Source organism: Ichthyophthirius multifiliis (assembly GCF_000220395.1).
Source record: "Ichthyophthirius multifiliis unplaced genomic scaffold scaff_1120509251059, whole genome shotgun sequence".
In the NCBI taxonomy this organism is placed as follows: Eukaryota; Ciliophora; class Oligohymenophorea; order Hymenostomatida; genus Ichthyophthirius; species Ichthyophthirius multifiliis.
This window is the reverse complement of record NW_004086242.1, coordinates 25,677-36,664: the sequence shown is the minus strand read 5'-3', so window position 1 is coordinate 36,664 and position 10,988 is coordinate 25,677. Positions and strand designations below refer to the sequence as shown.

Genomic DNA, 10,988 nt, shown 5'->3' with positions numbered 1-10,988 from the left:
ACAATATAAAAACCGAAAATCGAAAAAAAACATTTAGAAATAACTATAGAAAATGATGAAAATGATGAATAATATTTATAATTAATGTCTTTAAATAGTTTATATGGGATTTAAAAAAAAGGAAAAGATGGAAATTTCATTAGTATTATTCCTAATATTCCTACTTTTATAGGAAATTTAGAGAAAGATTATGTTTTTTATATTTCGAAAACCTTTAAATGTATTATTAAAAAGACTATTATTTAATAATAAAATACTGGTTATAAAGCCTATTAAAAAAAGAAATAATTCATTCCTTAAATGTTTGCTTAATAGGAAGTGGAATGTTAAAAAATGGAAGTAAATCATTTAAAAGTTAATTAAAAAAATTAGATTATTTAATTTTTACACCAAATGAAAAAGACAATTAAATATAAAAATTAAATAATAATTTAAATGGGAATATATATGATATTTAAAATAAAAATAATTAGGGAGGAAAAAAATAATAAAATGATAATGAAGAAGTAGAATAGGCTTTTTAATTAAAAAAATTAATAAAAAAGATGAAAATTTAACAGAGAAAAAATCAAAAAATAAAATTATAGATAATAACCTATAAAATAAAAATAAATAAAAAAATAATTAACAAAAATTAAACATTCCTGCTATTATAGACTCAAATGATAAAAAATAAATAAAGGAAGATATGTATTTAATTAATAATATAAATAAAAAGTAAGAATTAAATGAAATTTTCGTTAAAAATAATAAAAAACAAGAAGATTTAGAAAAAAGTAAGTAAAAAATTTTATAAAAAAAGTAAGAAATTTCAAAATTAAATGACTAAGAATAATAAAAACTTTAAGATTTATAATAAAAAATTGAATAAAAAGAACTTAATTAATAAAAAACTTAAAATATAATTGAAAAAGTCGAAAGAATTAAACAAAAACGAAAAAAGATGAATAAAATAATTAAAAAAAATCATAAAAAATAGAAGAAGAAGAAGATGATATAGAAAAAAATATAAATGAAGAAATAAAAAAAAACAAAAAACAAATGAAAATGAGAAAATAAAAAAAAAGAAAATAAAAATACTCCAAATTAAAATACATAATAAAAAAAAAAAAAAAGAATAAATTAAAAAAACAATATAAGAATAAAAAAATTAATTGATAATAATATAAGAAAATAGGAAAAATTTAAATAATTAAAGAGTAAAAGTCTTATTTTCTAATTGTTCTTTATTAATAGAGAGTGATATAGAAAAAAAACTAAAATAATATGGAGTATAGGTTGTAAATAATATGTTTTCTAAGTTTAATTTACTAATAATGGAGAAGTTTTCAAGAAAACCTAAGGTATTAGTTGCTTTAAATAAAGGAATAAAAATCGTTTCTTAATAATGGGTTTTAGATTGTATATGTGAGAAAAAAATTATAAATGAATATGATAAATATACTTTATAAATAGATGAAGAATTCTAAAAAAAAAACAAAAATTTTAATCTTCAAGAGGTTTATTAAATAAAAAAAAATAGAAATAAAAATTTATTTGAAGGTTAAACTTTTATACTTTTAAATGAAAAAAATGAATATAATATTCATTTTGATGAACTTTAATTTATTATTTAAAGCGCTGGAGGATTTGTGATATATATGTAAAAAATTAATCAAAAAAATTAATAAAATATAAATGAATACAAGGCTTTGTTTGAAAATTGTATTGAATTGGATAAATATAAGAACTAGTTTTAATGTTTTAGTGTTTAAGGGGTTTATTAAAGTTGTCTTTTATAATAAATATGTGATTGGAAAGATTTTAAGTTATGATATATTATATAAATTTAATAAAATATATACATATAAAATATGTTATAGTAAAAATTAAAATTTATATTAAAGTGATTGTATGTATATATATATTAAAATATATATAAATATATAAATATATATATATATATATATATATATATTATATTTATTAATATAAATTTATATATATATATAGATATAAATTATTAAAAAAATAAATAAATATTAATATATTAATTATAAAATTAATTTATAAATATTAAATATTTAATTAAAATATTTATATATATCTATTTTTACAAATAAAAAAAAAATTATTTAAATACATTTAAATTTAATTTTTAAAAAATATTAATTATAAAATGATATAATTATTAAATAATTAAATTTATAATTAATAATTAAAATATAATTTATATTTTAATATATATAATTTATTTATAATATTTTTTTTTATATATATTATTAGAAATATAAATATAATTTATTTAATAAAAATAATAAATTTTTAAATAAATAAAATAAAAAGAAATTTATAAAATATAAATATAATAATTATATAGATATTTTTGACTTAAAAAAACAAAATATATAATTTTTTAATTAATATATAATTTATAGTATTTAATTAAAAAAATATATTATTTAACAATTTTTAAAATAAATTAATTAAAATTTATAATATATACTTATTTTTATAAAATAAAAATAATTATAATATTTATATTTAATTAATTAATATATATTTGTAATTAATGAATACTATTAAATAAATTATTTTTAATATTTTTTTATTTAAATATATAATGAAATAATAAATATAAATATATATATACATATTTATATATTTATATATATTTTATATTTACAATATAAATATTATTTATTTATCATTTTTATTTTTTCTATATTTTTAATTTTTTTATATTTTTCTTTAAAAATTTAATAATTAATCCATTATTTTATTTCTAATATATTTTTATTTTTCTATTATCTTAAATACATTTTAATTAATATTAATAAATAATTTTATTATTAATTTATTAATATATGTATTTATTAATATATATTTTTGTTAAATAAATGAAATAATAAACAATTATGCCTTTTTTTTATAAAAATAGGGACTATCTTAATTTTTTTTTTCCTGATATAGAAAATATTAATATACCTGAACAATCTTAATATAATGTCTAAAGTTGTATAAATAAACTTAGAAACTAGCAATATTCTTAAAATAATAATACAATCGAAAACAACGACATTTAGTTTTTTTTAAATGTTTTTAAGAACGTGAACAATAAGTATTAAGTTTTTAATAAATAAAGTAGGAATATTTAAAATTTAATAATTTCGTAAATATATAATTTTAGGATTATTATTTGAAGTCTTACGAAAGTTATTCTTAATTTTTAAAAGATGAAAAAATCAGGTATTTTTAAGAAGAAAGTATTATAAAAAAATATTTTAGCATTAAACCTGATTAAGGAAATTTAAAGGCAGTTTTGTTAACTTTAATTAATTAAATTTTAGAATTCAATTAAAAAAATCTTAATTTATTATAAAAATAAAAGGATCTGGAGGAAGCTAATGAATTATATATACACAATAATTAGTTTAAAGATGAGATTTTTAAATATTTTTAATAAAACTAATTTCGTTTAGTTTCTATTATTATATTCGTGTGTAATTTTTCGAGATAAAGGTTTAATTTTTATTAATATAAACTTGAAGTATTAATTTTAAAGCATGAAAGTATATATAAAGATTATTAAAAGCAAAAATATTCTTTAATAAATTCTTATAAACAGCAACGTATTTAAGAATAAAAAATATTACCTAATTATCATTCTAATTGTAATTTATAATATAAAAAATAAAAATAAAGTGAAAATTTTTAAGAATATAATGAGTATTTTACTAAGAAAAAATCTAGTGAAAATACAGAAGAAAGCTTGAGAAAAAAATTTATGTTTTTTAAAAAAAATTCGAAATCAAAAGAAAAAATTAAAAGCGAAGTTTTAAGAAAATATTCTGAGTTAAAAAATAAATAAAATAAAAAAATAGAAAATACTTTAGAAAATAAATAATAAAAAAGGTTAAAAAAATTAAAAAAATTATATCTATGTATAATTATTAAACTATATTAAATAATAAAATATAATAATTGGATTATTTTTAAGTAGAAAAGTAAAACTAAATGTGTAGTTATATAGAAGAAACTTTTTTTCATTTAAATTATTAACAAGAATTAATATATAATGTTGAAAGTACAAAGGAAATAAAAAATTAATTAAAAAAAATGGAAATGGGATTTTTTAAGAAAAACGAACATATTAAAAATACAATAAAAAAATATAATGAATAATTTTAATAAAAAATTGAAAAAAAAATAAAGATAATAATAATAATGGTTAATTAAAAAATTTTTAATCATAATGTTTAATAACAAAAAATATAAAAAATCAAGAACATATAAAATATTAATAATAATAATAATAATAATAATAATAATAATAATAATAATAATTTTATTAATAAGAAAATAATATTAAATATAAAATTTTTGCTAATAGGTTAAAATATTGCTAATCTGCTAATATTATTAAATAAAAAGAAATTTTTTTAATTAAATAATAATACTTTGAAAGATGCTAATAAATAAGAAAACAAATATATTGTAAACACTCAGAACTCTAAAAATGATAATTGTAAAATTAACATTTATTAAAAAAATGTTGATTTAAATATATCTTTTGATTAATATAATAAGAATTAATAAAAAAATATAATTTATAACAATAATATTTCTAATTTTTTTAAAAATAAAAAATAAAAATTTTATAAAAAGTCAAATGATAGTAATTTTAACTTTTAATAAAAATTTATTAGTGTTGATAGGTTTTAAAATAAATATTAATCAGATAATTTAAATTTTTTGAATAATTTAGACAACTAAAATAATTTGAATATAAATTTTAAATTAAAATTTACATAAAAATGAAAATTAAATGTAATTTTTTTAAATTTTTTTTTTTTAAAAAAAAAAAAATGTAAAAAATAATTAATTTTTTTTTAAAAAAATATAAATGTTGTTTTGTGAAAATACATAAATATTTATTTTAATTTTATTTTTATTTCTTTTTATATTCAAAATGTAATATTCTAATTTATTATTAAGTAAATTATTTATTAAAAATATTTTTTTTTTTATATGAAAATTTATACATAATTAATTCTTAATAATTACTTATTTATTATAAATTTTCTTTTTTTTTTAGTAAAAATTTAAAAGTTAATTCAGATAATTTTTTATATTTATTAATTCATTATTTTTATTGTTTTTATTTTATTATTTTTTATTTATTATGCTAAATTATAGAATTATTGTTTATATTAATTTCCTTATATTGAGATGATTTAAAGCTTTTTACATTCTATGTTTAAATTAATTTACTTTGAATATTTTTTATTTTTCTAAAGGTTATGTATATTGTTTTTCTTGTTTTTCATTATATCCAGATATATTTTATTAAATGTTTTATTAAATAATCTATGTATTATATTATTAATTTATATCATATTTAATTTATTTAATTAAATCATTTTCTAATTTCAAATCTTTATTTTATTTAACTTATTATTTTAAGCTTTTTACGATATTTTTGTATTTTTCTTTTAATCTTAATATAATTAAAAAAAAAAATATCATAAAAATTTATAAAAAGAAATATATACTTTTTTTATTTACTCCATATATTTTTATTGTTTTTCTTAAATTTATTATTATTATTTTTTATTCAAAACTTCGGTTTCTTTGATTTTCTAAATTAATATTTAGTTTATTTCTCGTAATCGAATATTTAAATTATCAGTCATTTGAACTTTTTTATTTTCATTTTTTTATTTTAATTGTTTTTTCAATTATTAATTTTCTTTCTAATTTATATTTTAATAATATGTATTAAATATTTATATTTATATATATATATATATATTTATATTTATATATTTATTTATATATTATTAACTTATAAAAATTTTATCAATTCATTTTTCTATTAAAATTCATTATGTATATTTTACAATTATATTTTAGTTAATTATTAATTTAAATTTATATTTTATTTAGAAAAACTTTGATTTTAATTTTAACTTTCTTACTTTTCTATTTAAATATTTTATATTTCATTTTCTAATTTTTTGTTTTGTTTTATTTTTTTTAAATTTAATTAAAAATATTTAATTATATGTTTTTACATTAAACACTATTTTATTTAGATTAATCAATACTAAAACTAAATGATAAATTATATTCACTTCCTAAATCATTTAATGTTAATTATTTAATTGTTTAAATATATTTATTTTATTTATCTTCTGTTTCATTTATTTCATTAAATTAATTAAAAAAATTTACATTTTTTAACTCACTTGATTAATTACTTTTAAATGCGTTTTAACTGTTATTTGTTTGCTGTTCGATTTTACTATTTTTACTAATATTTATTGAAGATCTTGAATTACTTTTTATTTTTTAAGAATATATAAGTATTTTTTTTAAATTTACTTTTTATTGTTTTATCTATACTTTCAATTTAATTTTTGCTTTTAATAGAACTTGTATTAGCACTTTCTTTTTTTTTTATAAAAATATATAAATAAATAGATTATTAAAAATTTAAAAATACCTCTTTCATTAAAATCGTCGCTTTCATTTAAAAGATTATTTTAGGATTAAAACTAATTATTAAAATTTAAAAATTAAATGATATTTGCATTATTTAAGGAATTATTTAACTAATTCATTTTAGTATTTTTTTTTAATATTATTTATATATTATAATTAGAAAATAATTATTTTTATAATAGAAAAACAAAATAAATTGAATTAAAATAAAAATTATTAAATATTTTATAAATTAAATTATATATAATTTTAAATATATAAATACATATATTTAAAATAAATATATATATATATATATATATATATATATAAATATATATATGTATAATATTATATTTTTTTTTAATTAAAAAAATTATATAAAAATACATTATTTTTTAATTAAAAAGTATATAGAAGTATTAAATATCTCATTTATTCAAATAATCTATAAAATTTAAATATAAATATGAAATTTTTTTGTTTTATTACTTAATCTTCTATCAATATCTCTTTTGACAATTTCTAAACTATTAATATCTAATTCTTTAATAAGAGAAAGAACTGCTATAACAATATTTGAATTTTTATTTTCATTTTCATATATGTTTTTATTTTACAACTAAAATAAATAAATAAAAAAATTAATTAAAATATAAAAAAAATAAAAAATACCATTTAGTTTTATTTTCATATTATTAATTATTTATAATATTCTTGTTTTAAATTTATTAATTAACCTCCCTTTCTTCCTATAGTCATCTTTTTTAAAATGCTAATTAATCTATTTTTTCTTTTCTTCTTATCCATATCTTTTCTAAATTTATTAATATTAAAACGCTTATTAATCAATTTATTATTAATAATTTCTCTAATTATTTTAAGGAGATACATCATAACTATTTAAATTTATTAGTTATCATTTTTAGGCCCAATAAAATAGATATCTATAGATTAGGCTTAATTAATTTCGCCTTAAGTAATTGGAGTATTATCTAATTTCTCAAGATTTGGTAAAGATTTAATTATTATTTCTCTATAATTAGGAATTGTAGCACAAGGATTATCACAAAGCCATAATACTTTAAGTTCTGGTAAATCTACTAAATGCCTTATTTCTGAAATTTCAGAAATGTTATTTTTACGTAGATATAATTCTTTTATTTTAAAACAACTTTTGATATCTTTTAATGTATCTATTTAGTTTACAGATAATGATAAAACTTCTAAATTAGGCATTTAACTTAATACTCTTAAATCATCTATTTCTTAACCCCAAAGATTTAGACTTTTTACAAGATGAATTGCCTCAGTTTTTGCTTTTTATTTTATTAATTCGGCAGTTAATGGTTTTCCCATTTTTTATTTATATTTTAAAAGGATAAAATTTGTATATTAATTAATTTTTGTTTTGTATTATAATTGATTATATTTAATTTTAAATAGTTATATATAAAATCAAAGGATTAGTTTGATTTTTAAATGAGTATTATTTTATTTATTTTTTTAAAAAAAAAACATTTATACTTAATTTTATATATATATATAATAATAAAATAATGTGATAAATATTCAATTTTTTTTTTTAAAAAAAAAGTTTATTAATTCTTATAGAATATATCCAATTAAAATATATATATATATATATATTAATAGATTGAATAATATATATTGATATATATATATATATATGTATAAATATATATATTTATTTATTTATATATATAAATTATTTTTGTGTTTAATTTATTTTATATTTTTATTTTTTATAATAAATTTATATACCTTTTTAATTAAATAAATATTTTACATATTTTATATTCTTTACATTTTATTTTTTTTATAATTTTTTATAATCTTTTTATATATTTTGTATTATTTTATATTTTATAATATTTTTGAAACTTTTTTTTAAATTTATATTTAATATATTTTTTTTTTTATTTAAAATAATATTTATATTCTCTGTTAATTATATTATTTTTTTTATATTAAAATATATTAAAAATACATTTATATATATAATAAATAATAATTGAACTTAAAAAATTTTAATTTAATTAAAAATATATTAAATAAATTAATTTATTTTTTATTATATAAAATAAATATATTTAAGTTTTTTTTTTTTTTCTATATATATGTTTCTTATTCAATAAATATTCTCAACAATTGTTTTAATCAATAATTTTATCAAATTATTATTTTTTCGTTTAAAAATTTATGTTTTACTATTTTTTAAATTTTTAATTCTTTTTATATTAATTTTAAAATTTCATTAAATATTTTTTATAATTTTAAAAAGTTTATTTTTTTTAGTTTATATTATTTAATTCTTTTGTTTTAAATAATATTTAAATAACTCTTTAATTAAAAAATATTATAATATATTTTATGAAATATTTATATAAAATAGATATTTTATTTTTATTTTAAGCATACATAAGCATCAATAATTTAATAATTAAGATAATTTATTATAATTAAAATAAAAAATTATAATTTATTACTATTTTTTACATAATATTATACCAAATATATTTTTTTACAATTTCAAAGTTACTTAGATTCCATTAGTTTATAAGAAAAAGACTATTTAATCAATAAAATTTAGTAATTATTTGTTTTTTAATGATTTCTATATATATTTTTAATAATTTTATTAAAAATAAAATTTATAAAAATAGAATTATTTTAATTAAAATTACAAAAAATACCATTAAATTGTTATTTCATATTTTTAATTTATTAATATCTCAAACATTTATATTTTTTGAAATTTATTACTATAAAAATGTTAATTAATTTATATTTTACTTCATTTACTTATGTTTTCTAAATTAATCAATATTAAAAAGTTTATTAATAGAATATTTAATTATTTAAAAAGTTTATTTAAATATTATTATTAATTTATTGTATAAAATGAATATCTAATGATTAATTTAATTTGTTTTATTTTTAGTAATTGATTTATTTATCAATCTTTTCAATATTTGCTTGGTAAACATTTTTTTTTTCTATAATTAGATAAAAGTTATAAACTAAATAAATATCTCTTTTTTCTAAAATTTCAGAAGTTATATTATATAAAGTAATAATTCTTTTGTTTTCTTATAATTTTTGATATATTTAAAGTTTCGATATTTGATTCTTTAACTAGATAAGCATAATATATCCAAAACAATAGTTTGATATAATAAATGAAAATCGAATATTCGTTAAATACAAATATTAGGCTTTTTAATAGGATGGAATACATTAATTTTTCAATATATTTTAAGAAGTAAATTGCTTTATTTTTAATTTTAATTTAAAATTGATTTTTTATTTTTAAATTTTAAATAAATTTTTTATATTTTTTTTTCATTTTTTTTTTGAAGAAATTTTTTTAAAAAAAATAAAAATAAATAATCAATATTTTAATTATGTTTAAATTAGCCTTAAAAAAAAAATTAGAATAAATCAATTAGAAAACAAAAAAAACAAACAAAATAAACTAAACTAAAAAATTAGTGTTTATTTAAAATATATATATATTTTTTTAAAGTTAAAAAATATAATTATTTATTGAAAATAAAAAATAAAAACATATAATATTCAATATTTTAGAAGGTTAAAATTATTATATTATATTATTTTAAACTAAAAAAAATATATTAAAATTATAATAATATTAAAAAAAATGATTTTATTTATTTAAATATATATTTTGATAAACTTTTTTTTAACAAATAATTTTTAAATAATAAACTTGTTTTTTTTAAATAATTAAATATGATTTAAAAAATTTTTATTTTATTTAATTATTAAACTAATATATTTAAAATAATTTTTATTTATAAAATTGAAAAAAAAAATGAATTTTTAAAAAAACTTGAATTGTATATAATATTATTTTTTTATACAAATAATAATTATTTAAATATAAATAAAAAAAAAAGAATATTTGAAAAAAAAAAAAATTATTATTAGATTTATAATTAAAAAGTTTATTAATAAATTGTCTTTATTATTTATACAATTTTAAATTTAAATTATTTGTAAAAAACTGTTAAAAAAATAATAAATATATTATAATTAATAAAAAATTAGTTTGTTTTGAATTTTTAAAAAGAAAATAAAATAAAATATATAACAAATTATCTATAGTATATGAAAAATGTAAAAAAAAAAATGTAAAAAATATATATATATAATAAATATAATATATATAAATATATATATATATATTTTATTAAAGATATAAATTTATTTGTACATTAGTATTTTTTAATATGAAATTTCCAAAATAGAAATATTAAATTTATCAAAATAAATTAAAATTATTTATTTATTAAATTTAACTTTTAAAAATATATTAAGATGTAAAATTAATTTTTATTAATAATAATTTATAATAATTATTAAAATAATTGTATAACTAAAAAAAAAAAATTAACAAATAATATTTTTTAAAGAATTAATATTATTTTAAAGTTTTATTTTTTTTGTTATTTGTTTTTATTTTTATTTGTAAAATG

At 11.4% G+C, this 10,988-nt stretch overlaps 1 protein-coding gene across 1 annotated transcript, besides 36 other annotated features; it reads right to left on the bottom strand. All coding sequences in view use genetic code 6, as the record gives it.

Annotated features, from left to right (window-relative positions):
* Nucleotides 1-853: 853 nt before the first annotated feature.
* Nucleotides 854-898: a microsatellite.
* A 201-nt stretch (nt 899-1,099) lies between these two features.
* Nucleotides 1,100-1,146: a microsatellite.
* Nucleotides 1,147-1,896: 750 nt separating this feature from the next.
* Nucleotides 1,897-1,997: a microsatellite.
* Nucleotides 1,998-2,202: 205 nt separating this feature from the next.
* Nucleotides 2,203-2,243: a microsatellite.
* Nucleotides 2,211-2,260: a microsatellite.
* A 5-nt stretch (nt 2,261-2,265) lies between these two features.
* Nucleotides 2,266-2,322: a microsatellite.
* Nucleotides 2,323-2,429: 107 nt separating this feature from the next.
* Nucleotides 2,430-2,491: a microsatellite.
* A 20-nt stretch (nt 2,492-2,511) lies between these two features.
* Nucleotides 2,512-2,558: a microsatellite.
* A 62-nt stretch (nt 2,559-2,620) lies between these two features.
* Nucleotides 2,621-2,664: a microsatellite.
* Nucleotides 2,622-2,664: a microsatellite.
* Nucleotides 2,665-2,675: 11 nt separating this feature from the next.
* Nucleotides 2,676-2,728: a microsatellite.
* Nucleotides 2,729-4,271: 1,543 nt separating this feature from the next.
* Nucleotides 4,272-4,326: a microsatellite.
* A 777-nt stretch (nt 4,327-5,103) lies between these two features.
* Nucleotides 5,104-5,166: a microsatellite.
* Nucleotides 5,106-5,166: a microsatellite.
* A 198-nt stretch (nt 5,167-5,364) lies between these two features.
* Nucleotides 5,365-5,412: a microsatellite.
* A 269-nt stretch (nt 5,413-5,681) lies between these two features.
* Nucleotides 5,682-5,716: a microsatellite.
* Nucleotides 5,717-5,738: 22 nt separating this feature from the next.
* Nucleotides 5,739-5,821: a microsatellite.
* Nucleotides 5,765-5,812: a microsatellite.
* Nucleotides 5,765-5,823: a microsatellite.
* A 916-nt stretch (nt 5,824-6,739) lies between these two features.
* Nucleotides 6,740-6,822: a microsatellite.
* An 82-nt stretch (nt 6,823-6,904) lies between these two features.
* On the bottom strand, nt 6,905-7,824 carry IMG5_136120 (leucine rich repeat protein; the record flags this gene model as incomplete). The annotated part of the gene is made up of 2 exons (XM_004031821.1): nt 6,905-7,217; nt 7,358-7,824. The coding sequence occupies 2 exons, from the start codon at nt 7,822-7,824 to the stop codon at nt 6,905-6,907; spliced, it is 780 nt and encodes a 259-aa protein (XP_004031869.1).
* A 271-nt stretch (nt 7,825-8,095) lies between these two features.
* Nucleotides 8,096-8,192: a microsatellite.
* Nucleotides 8,165-8,246: a microsatellite.
* Nucleotides 8,247-8,294: 48 nt separating this feature from the next.
* Nucleotides 8,295-8,352: a microsatellite.
* Nucleotides 8,302-8,347: a microsatellite.
* Nucleotides 8,330-8,364: a microsatellite.
* Nucleotides 8,365-8,691: 327 nt separating this feature from the next.
* Nucleotides 8,692-8,768: a microsatellite.
* A 149-nt stretch (nt 8,769-8,917) lies between these two features.
* Nucleotides 8,918-8,957: a microsatellite.
* Nucleotides 8,958-9,123: 166 nt separating this feature from the next.
* Nucleotides 9,124-9,156: a microsatellite.
* Nucleotides 9,157-9,764: 608 nt separating this feature from the next.
* Nucleotides 9,765-9,827: a microsatellite.
* A 112-nt stretch (nt 9,828-9,939) lies between these two features.
* Nucleotides 9,940-9,977: a microsatellite.
* A 245-nt stretch (nt 9,978-10,222) lies between these two features.
* Nucleotides 10,223-10,306: a microsatellite.
* A 317-nt stretch (nt 10,307-10,623) lies between these two features.
* Nucleotides 10,624-10,651: a microsatellite.
* Nucleotides 10,640-10,689: a microsatellite.
* Nucleotides 10,651-10,698: a microsatellite.
* A 141-nt stretch (nt 10,699-10,839) lies between these two features.
* Nucleotides 10,840-10,888: a microsatellite.
* A 61-nt stretch (nt 10,889-10,949) lies between these two features.
* Nucleotides 10,950-10,982: a microsatellite.
* Between the last annotated feature and the right edge of the window lie 6 nt (nt 10,983-10,988).